Raw genomic sequence first — 12,292 nt, forward strand, 5'->3', positions numbered from 1 at the left:
TCCAGGATCCCTAGTCGCAAATAGAGGAGTCCCTCCATAAACTACGTTCTGGTACACAACTTTTTACTCACAAATCCTAAAGAACAACTTCCTCTTCGATGGAACCATTTTTATACATATCTGCTGTAGGATTCTGCTGGACTCATGGAGATCGAATCTCACGAAAAATACAATACGACTTTCTTGACCTAAAATAAGATTTCATCTAACCTTAAGTAAAAGCGAACCGAATGAATTCAATTTCAAACAACTTGCTTCAGGGCAGATACGACCCTTGACAACTTTTCAAGAAAATTTCTCAGTCTCGTTATCCAAGGACTTAGATGGCTCCACAAATCTAAAAGCCTCGTACCTTGTCCACGGCAGACTATCTTTCGTAAATCAGCAAAACGGGTCCTGCATCTTCTTTAATCTAAACTTTATTGTTTTGACAGTTCTACAAGTTGAACTACCATGTACGAAACGGTACTGTTTCATGCAATGATGATACAGAGTTTATCCAAAAATAAAACGGTCACTGTGGGGTCTACATCCTCTTTTTTATTAGCAGTAGTCAATGCGCCTTTAAGCACACACCCTTAATCGACGGCGTTAGTTGTAGGTGAAACATAAAAGACACCGCGTACATACAAACTGCGCAGTTTGCCAATTTTCATAGCTAAAACTGTATGATTTTGCAATAATAATAATAATAATAATCGCTCCGCTATACAATAACGTATCCTAGGGAAGTTACCTGGCGACGTTTGCTTAGCTAGGTTATCCCTCTGTGGATGCTTTTACAAGCCGATTCTCCTACTGCCTATTAGGGCGTTACATAGTACTACTTATAAAACTCATTCTTCTCGTCGTAGAGTGTCACATTCGAACGTAGGAAAAAATAGGCGTCTATACAGCGTTTTATTAAACATAGATATGAATTTACACATCTGCATACATAAATTGATACGCGCATAATACAGCCTTAGTAATTCTTATCGTACGAACGAACATTTTTTCTCTCATTCAGACCGCTCTTCCTGGCTAATGCGCGATGGCAAATTGAGATCAATTTTGCCGAAACGGTTAGTTTTAATTTTAGATATATACTGTTAAGCTAATAGACGATATCCGTAATGTACATCTTATAAACAAATGTTACCACAAATAAATATGTATGTATATATGCAATTGGATTAGATTGACTTAGAGGGTCTTAGATGTTCGAAAACACATCGGCTTCTGTGTGTGTATGTTATGTCCTTGCAACCCTGAATTTGTTATTACTTTTGCTGTTTCAGTTGGAAATGGTCACCGCGCTCGGGCGTCTTCAGACGGTTCTGCCTTGTCCGGGTACTGATGGCAGCCATTTGGAGAGCCTGACGGTTCTTACGTTCTGGAACGACGATTCTGTGACGATGACTGCCGCCGCTTTTCTTGCGGAACAGATTTTCCAGTTCGCTGTTTGCCAATGGCCTGAGCTGACTTGCCGTGCCCCGACGAACCATAGACACATAGTGCGCTGCGTCGTCGCTACTGTCCTTAGCCTTTGAGAGGAACCTATGTCGAGTGTCGAAATCGTTGTTACTACGGCTGTGGCGAATGGCATGAACTTCCCGAGATTTGCGCTGATTTGCGAACTTGTTGCTGGATAGGTCCTGTGGCTCACTGTCAGGTCGGAGCTGAGAAACTGATACGGTCCCATCCAGAGCGTGGACATGTCCAGCTAGATGATCGAGATCGAGCACGTCGAACGTTTCGGATTTTATTGCCCGGGGCCCGTCAGAGAGAACCCCGAAACGACGCAGGACATTGTAGTCTTCTTCGGAGGAGCGCAGTAAATACGCCTTGCAGCTTGCAATAATACAACTAAACACTGACAACAATGTGATGACATATTTCATACCTGCAAGAAAACACAGAAATACGCGCGTTGGATTGGGCAAAAAACTTAGCAAATATCATCATATTTTCACATAGTAGCAACAGTAGTAGTAGCAGCGGTAGCGATTTGGCGGCACAATCTATATTATCCTCTATTTAAGAATCAGTACATTAGTTTGGACTACCCATTACAAATATGGAGAATATATTAAAACGAAGTGCGCACAAAGACTTAAATCACTCTAATTTAGATAATGTTATAGTCACCTACCGTTCATCGTATTTGATGGAGCTATTGTTGGAGCGTTACTAATCAAACACGACCAGACAAAACTGCCGCTTGTCGCTCGTACGTTGGTATTTCACCTTCGAAAGAGCTGTCCTAGCTAAATTGTAGTCGACCTACAGCTTGCTCGACAGTTTATCCGCATTCGAATCTGAGAGGAGTCCCGTTCCTAGCGAAATGTGCAGGTCAGCCAGCATGCCAGCTCCTTTTCTGCTGATCGCGTGGGCGAACATAATCCAAGCTCCGCCTACTTCTCGTCACAGAACGAGCATTATTCAATCTAATGTACCCTCGGTAGCTTTCCTCGACTGCAGAGGGCTGGTTTCAATACCGTCGGACCGCGGCAGCCCCCGCCCCACACCAAATGAAACCTGAAGCGGATGCTAGCAGCTGTCACTAGAAGTCGGATGCCCCTCTAACACGCGGCGTGGCTGATCTACCGAAAGAAGCCAAGCCGACTCTCGCACCAGAAGTGTGCCACAGAGATGATACCCTTCCGCTGGTAAAACTCCTGATCAGCCGTTGAAGGAAGGCTCGAACTCAGCGGTGTTAGCCCGTAGGCATGAATTCGACCCATGGAATCGCGCATAGAAGGTATCCCACACCACAGCACCCAGAAATTCACTATAATCAACGACTAATGTATGTGAAATAAGAAAACTCAGAAGTTGACTCCTACAAGTCAGGTCTGTATATACTCTACTAAGCCTATACATCTGCAAAAAGAGTCAAACTATTGTAATTCTTATACCTGATCAAAGTTTATTTATTCACTCAGTTTGCAGTGCAATGAGGTTCATTCGCTAAATAATGGATTACAGAGTTACGATACAGTTTTGTACGATCTACAATGTGCGAACAATTAGGGTTCTCATACTCTCGCCAATTTTGCAGCGGGTTATGTTGAAGACCCATTTTTAAAATCCAGAGCCAGGCGTCATTTTGTGGAGTATGCGTGGTGAGGAATTTTGCGTCGTCTAGGTTAGTGCAGAGGAGGGTGTGCCCTATCCCTTCGGTTTCATAAGCGTAACGTAATTAGAACGCATGAAATGGTCTATAGGTGTACTTATAATGTTTAGAGTACATTGATACCGTTCGACGCAATTCGAAAAATATTTGGGAGATGATCTGCACCTGAACAGGCTTTTGCTTGAGAGAAGTAAAAAAACATAGCTTTTTATGCGTACTCTCTTTATAATTATTATTATTAAATTTACTATTATAATATACTAAGAAAACGAAATAAACCGATAGTAATACACAAGTTCTTTGCAGCGAGGTCTTCTTTGAGGTCACGTTAATTAGTGTAACGATTATTTCCATTTTACGGTAAATTGTTTTTCTCTATTTATGTTACATGTATTATTCTGCTCATTCGATTAATACTTTTCAGTTTAATTAATATAAATCATACAAAATTCTATCAAAATAAAAAGGTTCCCTATGTGAATGTTCATATTGGTAGTTCCAAACAACTGACTTCCTGCAGACCACCATTGCTAAGCAGCCGTCTTCAATGCCCTGGAAAACAAACAATGCTTCAAAGAATAGAACTTCCCCGCTTTAAGACGTGCTTTCAGCAAATATTGAGGAATGTTCAGACTGCAAGAATTCTCCAAACGCTAGCCAGTACTGTTATCCTCTAGAAATCGTTAGGTTCCTTTCAAAGGTAAAAAAATTACCCTACCCCGCTTCAATTTGAGTTGTACTATACAATACATTTCTATTTGGATTTTTCCATTGGACACACGCAGCGGCTTTCCAAAATCAGAAATTTGTCATAGGCATATTGAGGAACATGAACCTAGTTTATCCGATTCTGTTCGATGCAAGGATCCCTCTATGAAAACTCGTCACAAGCACAGCGAACAATTAGCGTCTATCTGTGTCCCGTTAGGACTCTGAACCGGTCTCCAAGTCGAGTTTCTTGTCCCGGTAGTTCGGCCTTCGATAGACTCATTTATCAAATTCCGATTCTGAACTGACTGCTTATATATCGTATGAACACATTTTGAACAATTTATTTTTATTCGTTGTTCTGTAAGCATAACAGCAAGATAGCGATGTTAATTTTGAGACAAGGAATAAGAAAAATTTTTTAAATGTGTATTGGAAAAGATTAAATATTGACGAAAATCTTCAATGTCCGGAAAGACTGTAACTAGATTTTACAGTTTTCTGAAATAAATTTCAGTGGTTCATTTCGTTTCTTTATTTATTTTAAGTTATACACAATTTTGTAGGTAAGTTACTTACATGAACTAGAATGCGAACAAAATGTATCGAGTGTTATCTGTTGTCACTGTGATTAGTTCGTTGAATTGCTGAGCAACTTTTTAAACACTCTGTATGTATATAATCCACTTCTCTAGATATATACTCAAGGCTTTTTAGAAATGAAAGTTACTGGTTAATATATTAACTTTGGAACTTTTCTACCAGAAAAAGCTTTTGAAAAATTCAACCCAACAGCCTGGTCAACATATGTTCTTTGATTAGGCCGTGTGAATCTCCTGTCGAAGCCAAAAACAAGCGGCTTTTTCATACCAAAATACTACGTATGGACAATGCTGAGTCGTAGAAGTGGCTTTAAAACGAAGACAAAGTTCAACAGCCGAAAAGGATTTGATTGGACAGATCTGAGAGCCTTCTGGGTCCTCAGACAAAGAAAGGACAGGTTTCGCATATTTCAAAATTATCAGTCTTTGCCTGATCAGCAGTTACTTCGCCTTCAAAGGAGGCTTAAAACTAACCGCCGGTTCTTCAAATTTTGAAAGTCTTTGAACGGCTGCATCATCGGAACAGCTATGACATAGAATTCATGTACGTATGTATCAGGCGATAATTAGTCTCATCAGTGAGAACTGGGTACATAGCTTCAGTTCAAAGAAATTCAGACTTCCCTTTTTTTCTCTTGTTTTGAACCAGATAACATTGTACCCTCGCCGTTCTTGTTATTACCGTTTAGTTTAATATCCTGCTGTCACCGCGCTGAGCGAAAGCAATAATAGAATTATTCAAGTTTAAATGAGAGTGTACATGTTCTAACCTATCACAGTATGAAAATTTTGAGAACGATGCGTGAGTAATGTACACCACTTTACCATGAAATGTAGAACACATTTATCGAAATTGTAGAAATTTTCTGATTGTTTCTAAAACACGTCCCTCGGCAGGTCCTGCTGCTCGCTGTCAAATTAGAGCGGAGAAACTGACGTGGTTTCGCCTTCGACGCCAACATGCTCGGCTAGATAATCGAAATCGAGCATCAAACGGTTTTGATTCGCCTGCGCAGAGCTCGTTAAAGAAAACTCGAGACGGCGCATGACCTCTCAGTTTCCTTCAAAGAGCCCCAGTGAATTCGCCGCGTGAACTTGTCACTGTTTTACCAGATTGTTATAGTTTTTAGTTTAGCTAGATATCATCTGCATACATTTACACATCGGGATTCGTGTTGTATCACTGTTGTGCTATTGAAAAAAAATGGCGCAAAAAGTACGTGTGATATATAAAATGTCAAATCATAGGTATTTCGATAGTTGTATCTTTATCCGCTTAAGAGGCTGCACTTTTACGAGGTTATGATGTTATCATTCGTCACTGGAACATAAGTAAGTTTCTTTGAAAGCAGCTACCCTTGCTGAACTACCGGGGAGCTACAGATTACATAGAATTTTTTCCGCATTTGAACCCGACAGGTGTAATGTCACCGGCAAAGTACACACCAAGCATAACTAAAACCTCGCTTTCGCCTCTTAGCTAAGTCACCACTCCTCAGTGTAACGTACATCTTGTAACTTTGTGCTACTCTCCCTACCCTCCGAGGGCGCAATAACCACCGCCCGGGACTGCACCAAACCTAAAGCGGGCGTCGATACCCTACTGAAGAAAGGGGACCCTCTCAGGCCAGGAAGCAGTTGATATGCCGAAGAAACCCAAGGCAATTTCAGCACCACGTGCATGCGACTAAGCTAGTAGTTTTCCACTGGCAATATCAACTCGTTAGACACCAGTAGAGGGCTTTGACCCCCAGCAACGATGGGAGAGGCCCACCGATCGAACCCACAGCGTTGCGCATCGAATATCCGGAAACGGCATTTGCTAGGAATGATCAATAACCGACTAATGCAAACACGAGTAATGTTGTAAATTTTGAAAATGGGTAAAACTATGATAATTCTCATAGCTTCCACATCCTTTGCAGTACAATCAAGCTGGCTAGACCATGTAAGGACAGAGAGAGTACACCGCAACGACGAAAACTATAGTGTACACAACACAGTTGCAATTTACTTAAAGTTTCATTACCTTTACGGTCAGTTATGATGACCGCCCACTTCTACAAACCAGAACGCTCTTTTATCGACTCTAGACAAAATCCGGCAGCCTATTTTAGTGAAACACTCAACAGGGCTTATTTTGAAGCGTCCACTCGCGAGTGTGTGCTCGATTGCAGAGTTCAGCTGTATCAACAACCACCAGAACCAGCTGTGTTATCCCGTTCGCGGGGATATGCGTTTGGACGAAATGAATTCATCAGGACCTTCTTCGTAGCCATCGTATCGTTGTGAGCTTAGCTAGATAACCCGTCATTGGTTATTCAAACTGCTAGACTTAGAAACGGTGTAGATCAGTACATAGCAATCAGCGATTTAGTTTTTCGCATACCCGGTTGTGTACTATACTTTTGTGACTAAATCAGTATTCTCTATCGCTTATTATCAACCTATAGTGGAATATAGCTTTCCAAAAAATTACCTGCTTCAAGACGGATCGAAAGTAATTTTGTATATTTTCCATAGTAGTCATCATTAGTACTTCTAAAAGGTAAATGCTTCTTAAGAATTTTCATAGTACGTGTATTCCACCTGACACCATTTTGCTGACGGATTCGTAAAAGTTTCCACCTTTATACTCTCAATTCTTTCAAGAGATGATCGAGGATCATTCGAAGTCACGGAACTTCGCTGTTCTTTAAGAACGGTTTATGCGAGAGATATGTCAAAGTAAATTTATCACAATAAGACAACGATTTATTGCCAACATCTACAACTGTTATGACGAAATACAGATCGCATTTTACACGCAAAAAAGCATAAAAAAAGAAGTAATTTTTATCAGCAAATACAGTAACACCTAAAACAACCGAATGGTGATTTTAAAACTCTGAACAGCAAATGGCTAACCAATGGATAGAGTGAAGCTATGTGTCTACACAATAGAGTTCATAATATACAATAAATAATTACAATGACAAGTATTACAGATATCAAAGCAGCTGGCGATTACGTCATTCAGACTTTTCTTTTTGCTATTTGTGATTATACAAATGGCTTTAACTGGAATCTGTAGCGATAGATGAGGAAGTTCGGATCATTTTTATACAAAAACAAAGTGTTCTTGGATTGCTTAACGCACCAAGACTCGGAGGGCCCGATTTCAGCACCTTTTGATGGCCCGCGAAACGAATGAACTGATAGTTAAAGACTGCGTTTTAGTAGTGCGCGTTTGATGAGCGGAGTAATATGGCACGTTTTGATTGTGTTGATCAGTTGGTTTTATCAAACAGCAATAAAAACGTTGACTACCTAACGAGACCATTGAGTTTGGCTACGCAAGCTCAAGCAGATACACTAAACACACACATAATCGTATCATCGTCACACACGACGCCGGCAACTCACCGCGACGAGTGATCCCTTTGATCAATTTTTGTATTATTACTTTACGTAATCCAGCTGACGTTAATACTTCGATTCACTATTGTGTTCGCTTACATCTAAGATATGCCAGAGATTTCAAAAACTTATAACATTGCAATTGCGTTTGGCTGGCGGGTTGCGTGTTTTCCAAACGTTGTTTATCATGCAAGAAGATGCCAGAATAATCTGATACTTCACAGCTAAGATACGGCGTAACACAGTTCCGTTGTCTTTACTGCGTTACGTATATTAATGTCATACTTCAGAGTCGAAGTGATTATGTAGTTTACACAGATGAAAAATGAAACGTAACTTTATGAATCGCACAGATCTTTGCGAAAGGTCGTCTCTTTTGTGGTTAATATTTGGGAAACAATCAAGCCCCCCCCTCTCTCTCTATATATATATATATAGATATAATCTCTATAAAAGCGAAGGTTTCTCGACCTTATAAAAAACATTTGTATACTATATATATATATTATACAAATGTTATTTATACTTATTTTATACAAATATTTTTTATAAGGTCGAGGTTCTCGACCTTATAAATTTGCATGTATCATATACGTATTGATAGAAATACATTGTAAAAGTGAAAATGCAATTTCTGTAGGTAGACGCGCACGTCTCCCTCTATGCACCTGTCAAGCGCTCCCTAATAATCACAATGACTTCTCGTAAGAAATGGCATTCTAATGCGGAACAGTCCAGCCGGAAAATAGCAGCGCTACCGTATAAACCTCTGTGGTAATCCGTGGATTGTTTTAAATATACGAGTTTAAGCGCACGATCCTAAATATTTCAAACAAGCACTTGCACCGTGTTAGGATGCATTTTCCTAGCCTCCACTTTGCGCATCGTGTGATGCGAATCGTTTTGCTGGCACTTTTAGTTCTGTTGTTTGTGTTGCTGGTGTCGACGCTAAATTCAGCCATGTCGGTTGGCGCCGCTTTTGAGGAAGCTACCCGAATCAAAACGAAGCCAGTGTCAACCCGGGCTGGACATTTTCGCGAGCCTCCGATGAACCGCGGTCAATATTAACTTGTCAGGAACCACAGCGGTCGAGATTTTCACCACCACTGCGAGTACTCGCGAAATGCTAGCAGAACATTTCAATCTAATAAGAAAGTTAGATTTTATCGCAAGCCGAAGTTGGCGTCTACAGACGGGACTTCCTCGGAAGATAAATCCTACGAAACGTATATATATATGCATATATCTAGTTGTTAAAAGTGCGGCGCCTATACAAACGTCATAAGCCAATCTGCGCGAATGTACACCCGAGACAAATTCAATTACGCAACTACGATACAGTTCGCTATAGACAAATGTTGATAATGATGGTAATGATACAATTATAGCACTCGAAAATATACTGAATAGGGAAAATAAATCTTATAGATAAATAGACACGAGATGAAATATTACTATACACTGCGATAACTGAATAACTTCTAGCAAATCATTGCGTGTATCATTCCGCAAAAAAACTGAGTAGTTGCAAACAAGATTTTACCCTACAGACAACAAGGCATTGGGTAACCATGAAGTAATGATGAGCCGCGTAAAAGGTTTTATTATTGACCATATTTATTCGCTGCGTAAAGTTTTCTCCATTTTTTGCGAGAAAAAAATCACTAATAATGTTTCTTCCAATGTGAGAAGTATTTGCATTTACAGATATTCAGACCGTAAATGGAATATATACAGTAACGTGTGGACATATCCGTATAACTTTATGCATACCGCTCGTTCTTTGCATTTTGTACGACACCCCTAGAAAAGAAAATCAGCGTTCTAAACTGAACAATTTCTGTTCTGTCCGCCTAAGCATCCAGTTGTCATTAAGGTCACATTGTATCACGGTCACAGAAACCTTGCACTAGTTAATATCTTGAGTCATTGTTAGTTAGAAAATGAGTAAAATTGTACCGTTTAAAACGATTACCATCGACGAGATCAAAAGTTTAGATTAGTCATTCTCAAGAATAGTATTCCTTACATATTCTTTGGATAGCTGCAGAAATTATTATAAAACAGATAGGTTCGAACGAAATGTTCAAGAAAGACGCAACATATAATAGTTAATTTGCAAATGCGCACGACGATGTTATCAACAAATAGGGTACTAGAGGTAATAATATGAAAACCACTATGTCAAAAGGTTTGATACATGTTACAAAGCCCGAAAAAAAACTTGACCCGAAATCTGCTATGGCTGTTGCTCTATTTCATTAAATATAGAGTCTTACCAAAACATATATTTTCGAGAGGTTTTACTACATTACAGATCATCTGCTAACAAAGATACGTATCAAAATGTTTTGAAGATCAAGTAGAACTCTGAACGGCTTTAGCTTCAACTCATCTGATACAGAGATCTGACTCATGAGGACAACTTCAATGCATGACAGCTACACAGCAACATTTTTATTAACATTTTCGTGGGTAGACTGCCTGTATAGGTAAAACTGTATCGTTGATATTCGACAGGTGAAGTTTATAAGACACAAGCACAGAATAAAGCGGATGGAAACAGTAGTCATAGCGCTTTAAAGTAGCAGCGTGTGGTAACAGCGATATCTTATATGTGTCACAGCTTTACACTCTCAAAATGAACACTAACACTTTATCATTGTCGAAGTGCAAACTTGCACTGTTGTATTACTTGAATCTCAAACTAAAAATCAACTTCGAAATCTATATCGATTTTAGTCATATTGCGAAATAGCTCAAGGTGATCTCGTAGAGCTTCGACATCGACACAAGAGACTGTTGAGACCATCCATAGCATGGCTAGAAGATGGATCACTTTCGAAGTTCGATTTCTTTTTCCGACTCTTTCGGAAATTTTTTGTTTCATTTGTTTATCAGTTTGCTTGATACGGTTAAATAAGAGTAGATGGTGAGGTTAGTGCTGTTGTAACGCAGCCACTTATCGATCGACGCCTTTGACGCTCCACGAACATAAAGAAAAAGTCCGTGACATTGCCGAAAAATAAGTAACGACAGCTAATCCTAAAAATGATCAAGAAACGGAATAAAAACAATCACTTCCTACAGTGGCTGAAGTTTCGGGGTTGAAGATATTTCGTCACACAATTTGGCGTCATATTTGAGAGTGCAAAGAGCTAGATGATTTGCTATCGAATATTCACAGGGCTTGTGTTTCAAAACGGGTAACCTCTTTTTCTAGGGATTCGATCTCATAAACGTTGGCAACTACATGTAGCTATCGATCGTTCATAAAAACGCGCTTGTTGGTTGCACAAATCCCTTTTGTTTCTCGCCTCTTCGAGCTTTTACAGAGACATCCTTAAGTGTATCTTTCTTCTGTCGACTCACCCTAACTATACAATTGCGCTATTGCTGTGCGAAATTTACACATAGACCTTAGGTTAAACTAAGCTATTTATCCGAGTCGATCTCGTCTGAAACCCTACGAGCCTCTTGCATTTATTTAATTGGACTCTAAAATATTGGCAATGCGGGAAGTTTTTAGCTCAACGCTTTGAACACTAAAAAGCGACGCGATTTTCGCATTGGAGGAACCTAACACCGTGAATGAAAGCTATCGACGCATGTACTAGATTAAAATATTTATTTAAATATCAGGCAATGATCATCAGGCTCACACTGAGCTGTGTCAATCCAAGATATAATAAGAAGGTCATAAAGGACAATATACTTTTTACGATTTTCAATCAACTGACACTTCGTCGATTCGATGGGTTAGTAATTGCAGTCCACTAATCTAGACCTTACGTAAAAAAGGATCATACTTTTAAAAGCACCAGATAATACTCCTCATGCCCTGTTGTTATAGTTACGTGTGGAAAAGCGTATACATTGAAATTACTGTTATTATGTTAGGTTAATCTCGGTTTAGAATATTTATTTTTATTGCTGCATTAACATTAAAAATGATTGAGTACTAAACATACTCTAATCAAATTGCCTGTATAGTTGTTCGTAGCCCATAAACCGTATTAAGATACTTGTACACAACGTGGAATGTGCCGTTTACAAAACACATAAACTGTCCTGCTAATTTATTTTTTAGCATTGCAATTATCGGATGTTTCCTGCCTTTTTTTTTTGTTTACGACAGTGATATGCGTAGATCGCGGCCTTTATTTCGTTCTGTGTCAGCCACATAGCGTCCGAAAAATCCTTGACGAACAAGTCAGCAACGATAACATGGGAATGATTACGTAAGTTGGTTGTTGTATCCTTTTAATATTTTTAGTTCTCGCAGCCTATACTTTTCATGAAGGACGATTTTTCTATGCTTCAGTTACACGATAAATACATTGGTGTTCTCGACAAGAGTCAAGGACAAGATTTTGAAGATGTGCAGCATAATATGCAGAAAAACTCGTAATTCAAAAGGCTTCTCTGTTTTTTTAGTCTTTTTTTTTTATTGAAACAACGGAAG

The 12,292-nt window shown here is 39.4% G+C and overlaps 1 protein-coding gene across 2 annotated transcripts; it reads right to left on the reverse strand.

Annotated features, from left to right (window-relative positions):
• Window positions 1-518: 518 nt before the first annotated feature.
• On the reverse strand, window positions 519-6,646 carry LOC111247334 (uncharacterized). Of its 2 annotated transcripts, XM_022798127.2 has the most exons (3): window positions 6,458-6,644; window positions 2,135-2,520; window positions 519-1,885 (listed from the first exon to the last, which is right to left on the reverse strand). In XM_022798127.2, exons 2-3 carry the CDS (start codon window positions 2,139-2,141, stop codon window positions 1,263-1,265), a joined length of 630 nt encoding a protein of 209 aa, XP_022653862.1. In that variant the 5' UTR covers window positions 2,142-2,520; window positions 6,458-6,644; the 3' UTR covers window positions 519-1,262. The 2 variants fall into 2 exon arrangements, with proteins under 2 accessions (XP_022653862.1, XP_086840537.1); XM_086984411.1 differs by lacking the exon at window positions 2,135-2,520 and having other exon boundaries at window positions 6,458-6,646.
• Between the last annotated feature and the right edge of the window lie 5,646 nt (window positions 6,647-12,292).

This window comes from Varroa destructor, unplaced genomic scaffold, assembly GCF_002443255.2.
Source record: "Varroa destructor unplaced genomic scaffold, Vdes_3.0 BEIS01000003.1, whole genome shotgun sequence".
In the NCBI taxonomy this organism is placed as follows: Eukaryota; Metazoa; Arthropoda; class Arachnida; order Mesostigmata; family Varroidae; genus Varroa; species Varroa destructor.